At 41.2% G+C, this 12161-nt stretch overlaps 1 protein-coding gene across 1 annotated transcript in view; it reads right to left on the reverse strand.

Annotated features, from left to right (window-relative positions):
* LOC311233203 (RING finger protein 145-like) overlaps positions 1-12161 on the reverse strand; it is a 73382-nt gene that overhangs the window by 29524 nt on the left and 31697 nt on the right. The window contains exons 3-4 of the mRNA XM_084320131.1: positions 3668-3776; positions 437-528 (exon numbers count right to left, since the gene is read on the reverse strand). Coding sequence (XP_084176257.1) covers positions 437-528; positions 3668-3776 — 201 coding nt within the window. The remainder of the gene's footprint in view (positions 1-436; positions 529-3667; positions 3777-12161) is intronic.

The following is a 12161-nucleotide window of genomic DNA, read 5'->3' on the forward strand; positions in this document are numbered from 1 at the left end:
AACCTTAACCAACTTTATCAATACATTTGTATCAACCATGAAGATTTGCCCATGCACATAATTAACCTCTCCAGTTCCACCACAGTACAATGAGGTGACTATTTAAATAAATAGCAAACAAATTAAGTAGAAAAAAATTACGGTATTGTAAAAATGCATACCTTTGTGCACATTTCTACCTGTACTATTTATAACTGTATACGTAGAGGGAATATACAAGTATAGGGAGTAGGTTTGTATTGTTCCATGAGATAATTAACTTTAAGTTAAACAGTACGAAGTTCCTGTACTTTATACTCCTATGTGTGTGTATGTGCTTTAATGTGTACTCATGCGTGTGTGTATGTGCACTCGTGCGTGCGTGTGTGTGTGTGTGTGTGTGTGTGTGTGTGTGTGTGTGTGTGTGTGTGAGAGAGAGTATAAATAAAATAAGTACCTATGACTGCGGTGGTGAATCTGTTCATGGAGAGAGGCTCCAGGTAGACAGGTCCTTCATAGCCAGACTCCAATTCACTGCGAACATAATCCCTGGACAGAGAGGAGGCACAACATGTTTACATGAAGATTCACATGGAAATTAAGTGGAAATACATTAACTTTATATTAGATGTGGGGGCGAAGAGAGAGAGAGAGAGAGGGGGTGGGGGTGGGGGAGGGGGGTGTTCCAAACATCAAGATAGTTGTCCCTAAAGGAGCCCACACCATTCTGAAGCGGACTTCACTGTAGGAAGATCCATCAGGGACTACTTGACTCTGGTTTCACCACCATGTCCTACGTTTAGGAGCTTTCTCCACATTTAGGTTTTAAAAGGTCCTACAAGGTTCTACAAGGTTCCGTCTTTATGTGATATTTTTATTTAAATATATACATACATATATATGGTTTCTGACATCATTTTTTGTGGGAAGTTTGATATGATATTGCTGGATATTGAGTAATATACCATCTGCAACACCTAGTCTGTGACAGTTTGGTCATTCAACAGTACAGGCTCGTACAGCATTGCTAGATGTACGATAATTATCGTATTTGTACGATCAAGGCGGCTCACTCGTTAGAGACACAGAAACAGCATGTTGAGAACAGGACTGAAACAGGGGTATAGAGGCTGCTAGAATGCCTAAGATTCTTAAGTGTCTTTTTCTATTTACCTTGTTGAAAAGGACTTCAATATGGGACCCTTAACCCTCGAGTCACCTTTGTCACAGTTCTGGTCAAATGGGTTAGGGTTAGGGTTTTCTTTAGGGATGCACCGAAATTTCGGCTACCGAAAGTTTTCGGCCGAAAATGGCAAAAAATGGCCTTTCGGCTTTTGGCCAAAAGAGTTTTTTCACCGAAAATATAATACCGAAACAGAAACAACTTGTAACCTAACGCGTGTTGTTGTGATGATGTCGCGCTGTCGGGAGTCGCGCTGTTTCTATGTAAACTCTGCGCGCAATGCGTCCAATAAATGAGTCTTTAACATCTTTATTTACTATATGCCCGTTGCGGTTAATCACTGAGTGATCTAATATGCATATTCTTCAGAGCGAGAGGGGGGGGGGGGGGGGATAGTGTTTCTCACATTGACGCTGTCTGTCGTTGATAATATAATCATTCTCGAGCATACACGTCGCGCATCTACTGTGCCAAGTCAAGAGAGCACATTCAACTGGGGACTAGAAAGGTGCGCTCAGTAGAGCACAGATGTCCGCCGCGGCAGCCAGAGAAAAGATGGAATTAATGTGCTGTATGCATTCAGAAGTGCTGAATAAATGTTTTATGGACCCATAATAGTGATTATTTATTATTTAAGTTAAGTTTAGCCATAATCCAATATTTTTCCATAATCATAATGTTCCACAACATTGGTAAAAAAAAATTCTATTCTATGAATCATTTTCGGCATTCGGTTTTCGGCCAACTGTTTTCTATTTTCGGTATCGGTTTCGGCCAAGAATTTCCCATTCGGTGCATCCCTAGTTTTCTTCACGTGTGTTTGTGGATAGAGTTGGCTAGATTTTATGTATATGCCAAAAAAGTTGCTCAGTATAACATGGACTCACATTACAATAATCCATCCAAATCCAATTGTTTTTAAAAACAATCACTATTAACACTTTGAGTGCCGACGACGTGTATTGTCGTTAGTTCATGCCGACCGTTGAGTGCCCGCCAACGCTATATAGCGTTTGTTTGTCGTATTTTTATTTATTGACGATTTTAATTCATATTTCATCAATCGAGCCTCAGGTTAGTGTTGCAGACTCTCTGAGCTCAATTGGGAAGATACCGCCCCCTATCGTCTCTCCCTGTGTAACTGCACCCCATTACTTTAGACTGATGAAGGGGGGGGGGCCAGTTTCCTCATTTTACTTTTCAGTCAAGCCAACTGAAGGATCCATTGTGATCGCCGGCCCGGAAAATGGGTGGATTATGTATTTACAGTACCCAACGCTGAATCAATAAACACGATCGATATTTGGAATGGCGATCAGGAATTGGAATAATCTTTTTGGATAACATCTGATCTGAGGTAAGGAATTTATTTTATCAGTCTTAGGATAATCAGAGCTATTTTCACCTATATATCAGCGTTTGCCCTATGCGTGTGTGTGTGTGTCTGTGTGTGCGATCAGGAAATGAGAGAATCGATATTTCAGATTGCTTCTATAGCGTGCATAAGTACACATATGCTATCGATAATCTAGCGTTTATTTGAAAACGAGTCATAAATAGGCCGAAAAATGACAACGTTTGTGTATGCCCGAATATTCCAGTAAATGCCGCTTATCACGGAATCTATATATTTTCCTTGAAAACGAGGGCTTTTCAAAATGCTATAAAACGGAAATGACGCGATTAAAAAATAATCCGTTTTGACAATGTTGACTGCAAACAAGTCATTGATAAACGACGGGCAGATTAGACACATAGCCATAATTTAAGACAGAGATTATGCGTTCCCAACGCTATCATTGAAGTGAGTGGTGGCATTTAACGGGGGTAAGGGGCACCGCTGGCTGGTAATCAAAGTGTTGAGCGTGTGAACAACAAGTGTCACACCTTTCACCCTAGTCGCAGAACTGGACAGGTTAGGGTAACCCTAACCCTAATTTAAGAAATGGTTAAAATCCTGAAAATGACTAAATACTCTATATGTATGGTGAGGACTGAAGTTAATAATGATATTCATGAAAACAAATTTGAACAATACATGAAAAAGATATGCTTTACTGAGATCGCAGTTTCGGTCACTAGGGAGACAGGTAGTGGGTTTTTAGAAGGTTGACTCAAGGGTTAAACATTCTAGCCCATCTTCTCACAACAACCCCAGGTGGACTTTTGATCAGACCAATGAAACAAGCCTTTGCTGCCCTAGTAGTTGATATTTTAACCCTGCTGCAGACTCTGGCTCACCCCAATCCGTGATGTCAGAGTGCCCCTTTGGAGGTACTATCAAATGTGTTTAGTTACCCTTTACAACTTTTGATCCAAAACCAGTTGTGTACAAGTGTACGAATAACATTTATGTTCATCATATTACCTCTGCAGCAATTTCCTTCAAAGATGTATGTGGCATTCCGCGTTTATGCCTGTTGGTAAACACTGATACTGGGAATGTGTCTGTGATTTCCTAAAATCTTTTAACAAAAATAAGCGTGTGTGTGTTTGTGCATTTACCTGGATACCTGGTGGCCAGCAAACAGCAGCAGGGCAGTGAGGACGTACAGATAGAGTTTAACCAGGTGTTGACGAGGCAGCGTCAACAACACCAAGCTCAGGATGTAACCTAAAACACACACACAGAGACACACATCATACACAACATTCAGCTACGTGTGTGTGTGTGTGTGCGTGCGTATGTGCATAACAACCCTTTCTTCTGTGGACAACACCATCATTTCAAGTAACCCTGACATGTGGTGTGTGTGTGTGTGTGTGTGTGTGTGTGTGTGTGTGTGTGTGTGTGTGTGTGTGGCAGATGTTTCTTATGTAATCGCAGTGAATCAACCGTTGCTGCTGCCTATCAGCTTATAGAATCCTGTCTCAGACAGTCAAACCAATCTTACCTAAGGGACTGGCTATAAACAGACGGACGGTATTGCTGTCCGTTGGTTTGTTTTAAAAAAAAAAAATTTAAAACGTAAATCATGCGTTTGCAGACATTCCAAAAGGTCGTCCTCTCCTAACTGTCAAAACAGAGTCGTCGTTACTCACTGAAAGATTATTTAACAAGGACACATAGTGCCATAGATGCAAAGTGTTCCATGTTTTAAGGGGGGAGCTGCGCTCTGTGTTGTGTTAGCTTGGAGTGCCCTTTGCGCACAGAATTGACAGCATAACAAACACACAAGTATATACGTACATGATGAAAGAGTAACATTGTGCATCGACTGTGATATTGGCCAAATGTGAAAACAAAGTAGTGAGCTCTAGCTCTCCCTCTCTCTCTGATCAACAAATAGGCAATAGCAAACTGAAATACTAACTACTAGCTAACCTATAAACACGGCTCAGAATGTCAGTCAAATCTTCTACCGAACATAATGATTTTCTACCAAGAGCTTTCATAGGGTTAGATGGTGTTGGGATGGTTTGCTCTGTGTGGGTGCTCTGTGTGGGTGCTCTGGGTGGGTGCTCGGAGTCAGTGCGTCATGGTGACAGTATGTCAGCTGCCACACCAGGGAAAACAGAACCCTGGACCTGCTGTATGCCAACATCAAGGAGGCGTACAGCTCTTCACCACTACCACAGCTGGGCCGGTCGGACCACAACCTGGTTCACCTTAACCCCTGTTATGCACCTCTGGTCAAGAGACAACCTGCCAACCAAAATAACAGTGAGAAGGTGGTCGGAGGAGGCCCAAGAGTCCCTACAGGGCTGTTTTGAGGTCACAGACTGGCAAGCACTCTATGAGCCCCATGGAGCGGACATTGATGGGCTCACGGAGTGCATCACAGACTATATAAAGTTTTGTGTGGACTCTAATGTCCACACAAAATTCAGCCCTGCTACTGAATGAAAAGAAGAGGGCTTTCAACGCAGATAACAGGGAGGAGGTCAAACAAGTTCAGGGGCTTCTGAAAACCAACCTCAGACAGGGCAAAGAGAAATACAGTAGGAAGTTGGAGGGCAAACAAGAAATTATATTAAATCAGTTTGGACTGGAATGCAGACCATAACCGGCATTAAACCGGCAGGGGGGAGGGGAGTGGGTAGAGATGTGGGCAGGGCTAATGAGCTACAACAGGTTTGACACAGCTGCCCCGGCTAGTCTCTGGTCCTGGAGCAACTCCGCCCGGCAATCAAACCCCACCTAGACCCACTCCAGTTCGCCTACCAGCCCCGACTGGGGGTAGAGGACGCTGTCATCTACCTGCTGAACCGAGCCTACGCTCACCTGGATCATGTTCTTTGACTTCAGTGCTTTTGATACCATATGGCCTGGGCTGCTGGGTGAGAAGTTGGAGGTGATGCAGGTAGAGGCCCCCCTGGTGTCCTGGGTTGTTGACTATCTGACGGGCAGACCACAGTACGTGCGTCTACAAGGCTGTGTCAGACAGACTGGTCAGCAACACCGGGGCCCCGCAGGGGACAGTCCTCTCTCCCTTCCTCTTCACAGTCTACACCAATGACTTCCACTATCGGTCAGAGTCCTGCCACCGTCAGAAGTTTTCTGATGACTCTGAGATAGTGGGATGTATGAAGGACGGTGACGAGAGGGAATACCGGGAACTGGTAGTGGACTTCGTCACATGGTGCGATAAAAACCACCTGCAGCTAAATGTGTTGCATTGTTAATTTCAATACCTATAATAGTACAGTAGTCCACACACACACATGTGCATTCAGTTAAGTTGGAATATGACTGTAATACAAACAGTTCAGTTTGTCAGGTACATGCAACACAGATTAATTACAGTGTTTACATCTGTCTGCTTGAGAAAATACCATGTTCTGCAATAAAAATTATTGAAGTGAGATGAACAGACTGAACTTTATTTTATTAGATAAAACATGTTGACAAAGTTTTACTTTGCAGTTGAAAAAAGGTAAAATGAAATTTGATTAACACTTTGGTTGCCTAAGGTTAAATTAATGATATACCATAGATTGCCAGCGCTATTTGTCTATGGAGAAAGTCCCCTTCTTTGCAGGGCTATAACTTTTTAAATTCTATTGCTACATTGCCATTATTAGGGCCCATTCAAAGTCCTATATGTATTGTTCATTGTGTAGCAACGTTAAACTTTTTCATTCACATATTCATAGTAAAGTATGGTCTAATGTATAAGTATGTTTTCATCTCTTTCTGCAGCTTTCTCCAGAACGTGATATATAGCCCCAAATGCATTATATTGATGATGAAATACAGTTTGATGGCAATCAGCGCGATATAAAAAATTCCAACTAGACGTACTTCTAGAAGTTACTACACGTCATCTGATGTTGACCGGATGGGCGAGGGGGCGTTTATAATTCCGTGGGCAGCGTTATACCAATCATCTAATGTGGGTCAAATGTTGATAATATCAGTTATTATCGAAGACGGTAACGTTACACGCTGAAACTCACCCCAGTCTCCGCGCGCCGTTGGGCGATCATCGTCGAGTAGAAATTTTATCATTATGGGATATATTATTACCCGGTCCATCTCCAGCTTGTATAATGGTATATACGTCCAAATCATGTTGTTTATCGAGTTATTGGCAATCGATCGCTATGTAGTGTGACGAGCTAGAGTGCCGGAACCTATACCGAGTGGCCGGAAGCAATACGGACGTCTAGCAAAACCTCTACTGCGCTTCCTGTTAAGCGGTTGCGCCGATCGGCCACCAGATGGCGCTCCTGAACCGCCAGAGAGCTCAGTGGGTCCTGCTGGTGGATCTCAGGCCAGCGGAGGGACATTATGAATCCGATCGCAGATTTTTGAAATATTGATATAAGGACGCTGTACAGCGTCCCCCGGCAACTTTAGCATGGCCAGCAAAGACGTGAGAAGACGTGTCCCGGCACTCAAAGTGTTAAAAGAAAAAAAATCATATTATGTTATGATGAATTGAAAATAGGGGACCCTGATGTAAACGAGACAAAAGTCTTTCTCTGGTCTGCATCCCCTTAACAATTGTGTGTATTGAGCTGTACTGTATTGTACCCATTCTGCAATCTGTTAATACAATTTGCAATCAATCAATCTGTTATGCTTAACACGCAGTACTATTAACTTTACTTAATTTCTAAGATTAAATCATTTAGTTATGTTTATATGTGTAATCTAAAGATAAACAAAGTGTTATATTTATCTTCTCTTATAGTACCAGAGAGAAGCTGAGGATAATCAACCAGCAACAAAAGCAAAATTTATTTAAAAAAAATATATATATATATTTATCTTTTTTTGTTTACATTTTAAGATTGAACCTTTTTCCCTGTGGTATCGAAAATGGTATCGAATATCGATACTTTTCAAGGCATCGTATCGAAGTTCTAAATTCCAGTATTGTGACAACACTAGTACGCTGTGACCTGCTGGGGCAGCGGACTGAGAGCGGGGGACACAAACAGGCTGGAAAAGCTGGTCAGGAAGGCCAGTAACGTGGTAGGGGTGGAGAGCTGGACTGCGTCCATGCTGCGTCCATGCTTTTTACAACGGAGTTCGGCGATTTGCAAATCCGATTGGCCACTTGCCTATTTCCGCGTCGAACAGCCTGCAAAGCACCTGGCGTTCTATCGCCATGCTCTAAGACAAACTCTAACCTTAACCAACTTCGAAAGAGTGCCTAAGCTTAACCAGTGTAGACACTTGTGGTCCCACGATTGGGCGTACATGTCACATGACCAGAAATGAATCGCCGAACTCCGTTGTAGAAAGCATACAAGCAGACTGTCTAGCGGTGGTGGCGGAGAGGAAGAGCCTTGCCATCATGGACAACCCATCCCACCCACTACACACGGACTTGGCTGAAAGAAGGTGGATAGTTGTATATTTAAGATTTTAGAATGTATATCCCGGACCGTATTTTATTCTTTATTCTATTTTATTCTTATTTTTAATATCATTATATTCGTATTCCTATTTTAGTCCTATTGACTACCTAAATGTTTATTGTTGTTCAATGCTTGTGGTTGAGCCGCCACTAGTAGGGGCAGAGTTGCTAAGTGTGACTGACTGACTGAATGACTTAACGAATGAGTGAGTGAGTGACATCGCCGGCCATAAAGGTGCTTCACAGACACAATGGATCAACATAGCCGCGCCCTAACTGTACAGAGAGGGGGAGGAGCGGGAGAGACCACAATATAGTGAGTCATTGCAGGAATGACAGGCATCTCTCTCTCTCTCAGCGTTCAGCATCAGCACATACTTAGCCTGTTGGCTCATTCACCCACTACAGCCAAGTTGGATCTTACACACACACCCACAGCCGTTTCTCCTTTTAGCTAGCGCCCCAAACCAGAGTGTGACTGCGTCTAACTGACAGAGTCTAACTTTGCTGTGTCAACTCAGCCCCTCACATGGTTTTCACTAGCCGCCTGTTGTCTTCCTGTGCTTCTAACTAAGTCAGTCTGCTTGTCTGAAACCTCGTCTGATTAGCTTCCTGTATTTATGACTAGCTGACTGTGTGCTTTAAAAACAATCTGTATATCAGTTACTCGCACCGTAATGCCTTGAATTCATGAAGATTTGTTTTCTTCTCGCATGTCTCCATGGTGAATGTAGAATCCAAAATACGGTAGAAACAATTGATGTTAACTTAAAGTTAAATGGAGATTTGGTTTAACAAGAGCAAAACTATATCAAAACATCGGTTTACAAATTCTCACAACTTGTGGAGTATAATCCAAGCCTCTGAACAGGTCCTGCATTATTATTATTATTATAAGGGCGTTTTCACACCTAGCTCGTTTGGAGCTGTTGTTCCGGAACCTGGAGCGCTTACCCCCTATTTCGGTTCATTTGGGCATATGTGAACACAGCAATCGCATTCTGTTGCGGAACAAAACAAGCGGGCCGAGACCGCCTAGAGAGGGTTGTCTCGGCGCACTTCCAACCGAACCCGAAGCAACTCCTACGCTGTGAGAATGCAATCGACTTAACAAACCGACACAACTCACTTGCCGTACTGTGTGCATGATGACGCTTTCGCATTGAATTGTGGGCGGGATCAGTTTGTAGTTGCATGTTGCATCCTGAACACGACGCAACCCATTCCTAATCGATCAGAACTAAATCGGCCCCTTTCTGTTGTTGAAAATGTAGGTTTCCGACGCTTAGCCTCACTTCATGTTGCCAAACCGTCATTATCTCTGACACGGCTATCTCAAATAAGTACAATGTTGTGTTTCTTTTTCAAATGTAGCCAAGAGTAAAGACCCTAACCCTATCAAAACAGCAGTCAAAGTGTATATTTTCAGCACTCGCTGTAGTCTTATTAACGTATTAACTAAATAATTTGAACAAAATAAAAAGCAGCAGCACTATTGCATAACTGAGTCATGTGTGGTATGTATTTCTTCCTTTAGGGGAGTTTTTGATGTTTTATAGATGGCTAGGTTAAACACAGGTTTTTGTTTTTTAAGGAAGTATCGGATGGGTATCGGTATTGGCAGATACTCAAGGCTGTGATATCAGTATCGGACATGAATAAGTGGTATCGTGCCATCCCTAAAAGGAACTGATACAACTGTGTTGTAGTTGTTTAGCGGTGATTTCATCCATGCAACTATGTTGGTTGTTACAAAGGGTCAGATTAAACCGAATATATATATTTATTGCTTGAGATCCCTTGTATAATATTTGTATATCGTTTGATATCCCTTGTATATTCTTTGTATACATGACTACATATACACAAGCGCGAGTATAATTCTCAATCTGTAGCTTAACGTTGCTTGCTCTGATAATAATAAATACCCTCTAACTAGAACTTTATGTGTCATTGCCGTATTCTTGTGTGGGTGTTCACCATATATATTCATGTACTGTGGCCAGTAATTAAAGTACATAACTAAGTAGTGGTTTAAACTCTCAATACAGTCAGGGAATTGTACCCCTCAGTTACATTGGTGGTTATTGTTTATTGACTCTATAGAACTGTGTTGTGGTTTAATTTTTATTCCATACATACAACTCTGTTTACTTTTTATTATTGACTTAAATTGTTAATCCCTGTCCAATGTGACTACCATCACAAAAGTGATGCTACTTAACCCACCTTCTCGGTCTCATACATTGACAAAACCAATGATGATATGAGGACATGAAAATGGACATTTGTGAAATGTTCAAGTTCCTGAAGCATGTAATGTGTATTGCACTTAAACTTTTTGAATGTTTAATGTTTTTAACATTTGTGATATTTTGAATGTTCCTGACGAAGCTTGTAACCTACCGTGCCAAATGATTGACGGAGCTAGAGCCCCGGGAGTCGGTATTATATTTGTACAACACTGTGTACTTCGGCGCACACCTCACATATCGGCATGTAACTCGAGAACCGCTGAACGGATTGTGTCACCTGAAATGGCTATCGACAGGCAACAAATAGGGCTTTAATTCGATATATTGTATTAAAATATATGCACACCCGAGCCGGTAGAGGTTGCCAAAGTGCAGGTGGGAAAATCTTCCTCAAGCATGTTAACATGTTTTACTTTTGTGATATTTGAATGAATTGAAGAATATTTTTGTTGACCACTTGAAAAGATTGTAATAAAAACATTGTTAAGTTTTCTTTTGTCTGAACTGCATTGTGTAACATTTTAAATAGACTTAACTACTCTCATAATTTGGGGCGACCATTTGTCATGCAGGGTAACCAATGATTGTCAATAACTGTACTAAACAAACAAATATTAATCACTGGTATACTATGCTTAAGTGGATACTATCTGTACACATTTTAAATCAGTTTTATGGGTTTTAGAGCATATATGGGTATTGTAACTGCATTACGAGGGAGACACTGCCATTATAGAATAAACTTGTGAAATCATGGTTTACAAAAAATTAAAGGGCACACAAGCCTGTCTTTCTTAAGATGTATATTTAATTACTGATACCTGTTAAAATATTAGTAATGTTAAGGAAATATATAAATTTTGAGATAAATTACGGTCGCCCCAAATGACTTTTATTAAGGCCATGTCCTATTAATTCAACTTTAAAAACACTAAAATCTCTTAATTTGGGTTTTTTGCATAAATGCATGTATACACTACATTCCAAATGTTTAAAAAATTGCCAAATATATCAGTATTTTTTTTATTTTAAAATTGGCCTATTGAAAAGTCTTATCCGTCAATGACCCAATTCCAATATGTGCGTTTTGACACAGTATCTAGAAAGGGATACACCAATACCTGTATGGGATATGGTCCTGATACCAGGCTAAAATAGAATATTGGCATCGAAGACTTGCCCCGATACTAAAATCTGATACCAAGAAACAGGTCCAACAAAGTGACTTGATTTGCTGCATTTTTTACAGCAATCATTTTTGCTCAATGACCCCAAAATGACAGTCGAAGTTGAGACTGTTCATTAAAAGTAATGGATCGGTACTCTGTATCTGCCATTACCCAAAGCCCAGGTATCTGTATTGGTAGTATTTTATTTTTTGTCAGGTTGGTGCATCCCTATAGCCAACAACTTTGAATGAAAAGCGGCAAGCCACTCATTCTTATTCTTCACAATTAGCGGTTTGGGAATATCCACACTAGCTAGCATAGACTTATGTACTTCAAAAATGTTTAAGCCCTGCTAAAATGGTGATGGTTCAGTCATTCTGACCTTAAGACATAAAACATTTTACATAAAAGGTTGTCTAAAGAAAGTTGGCTGGCCACCTACTGGAGTTGAACCCTTAAAAGAAAATAAACAGACCAGAGGTCAGTTTGACTTAGATGAGAAAGTCTTTGGTAACTGTTACAAAGGGTCAGATTAAACCGAATATATGTATTTATTGATTGATATATATTGCATAATATTTGTATATCGTTTGATATCCCTTGTATATTCTTTGTACATATGCACGGAATATCCCTTTAGCCTACAGCCCATAATAGTTCATTCTCTCATTGGACCAGGACCTGGCGCCAGCAGACAGGCCCCTTGAGTCAAGTTCAATGGTGCCGACGAACATGTCCCAACTAGCCCCGGTTCCGCGTAGGA

Source organism: Notolepis coatsorum (assembly GCF_963971535.1).
Source record: "Notolepis coatsorum genome assembly, chromosome: 8".
NCBI classification, from domain to species: Eukaryota; Metazoa; Chordata; class Actinopteri; order Aulopiformes; family Paralepididae; genus Notolepis; species Notolepis coatsorum.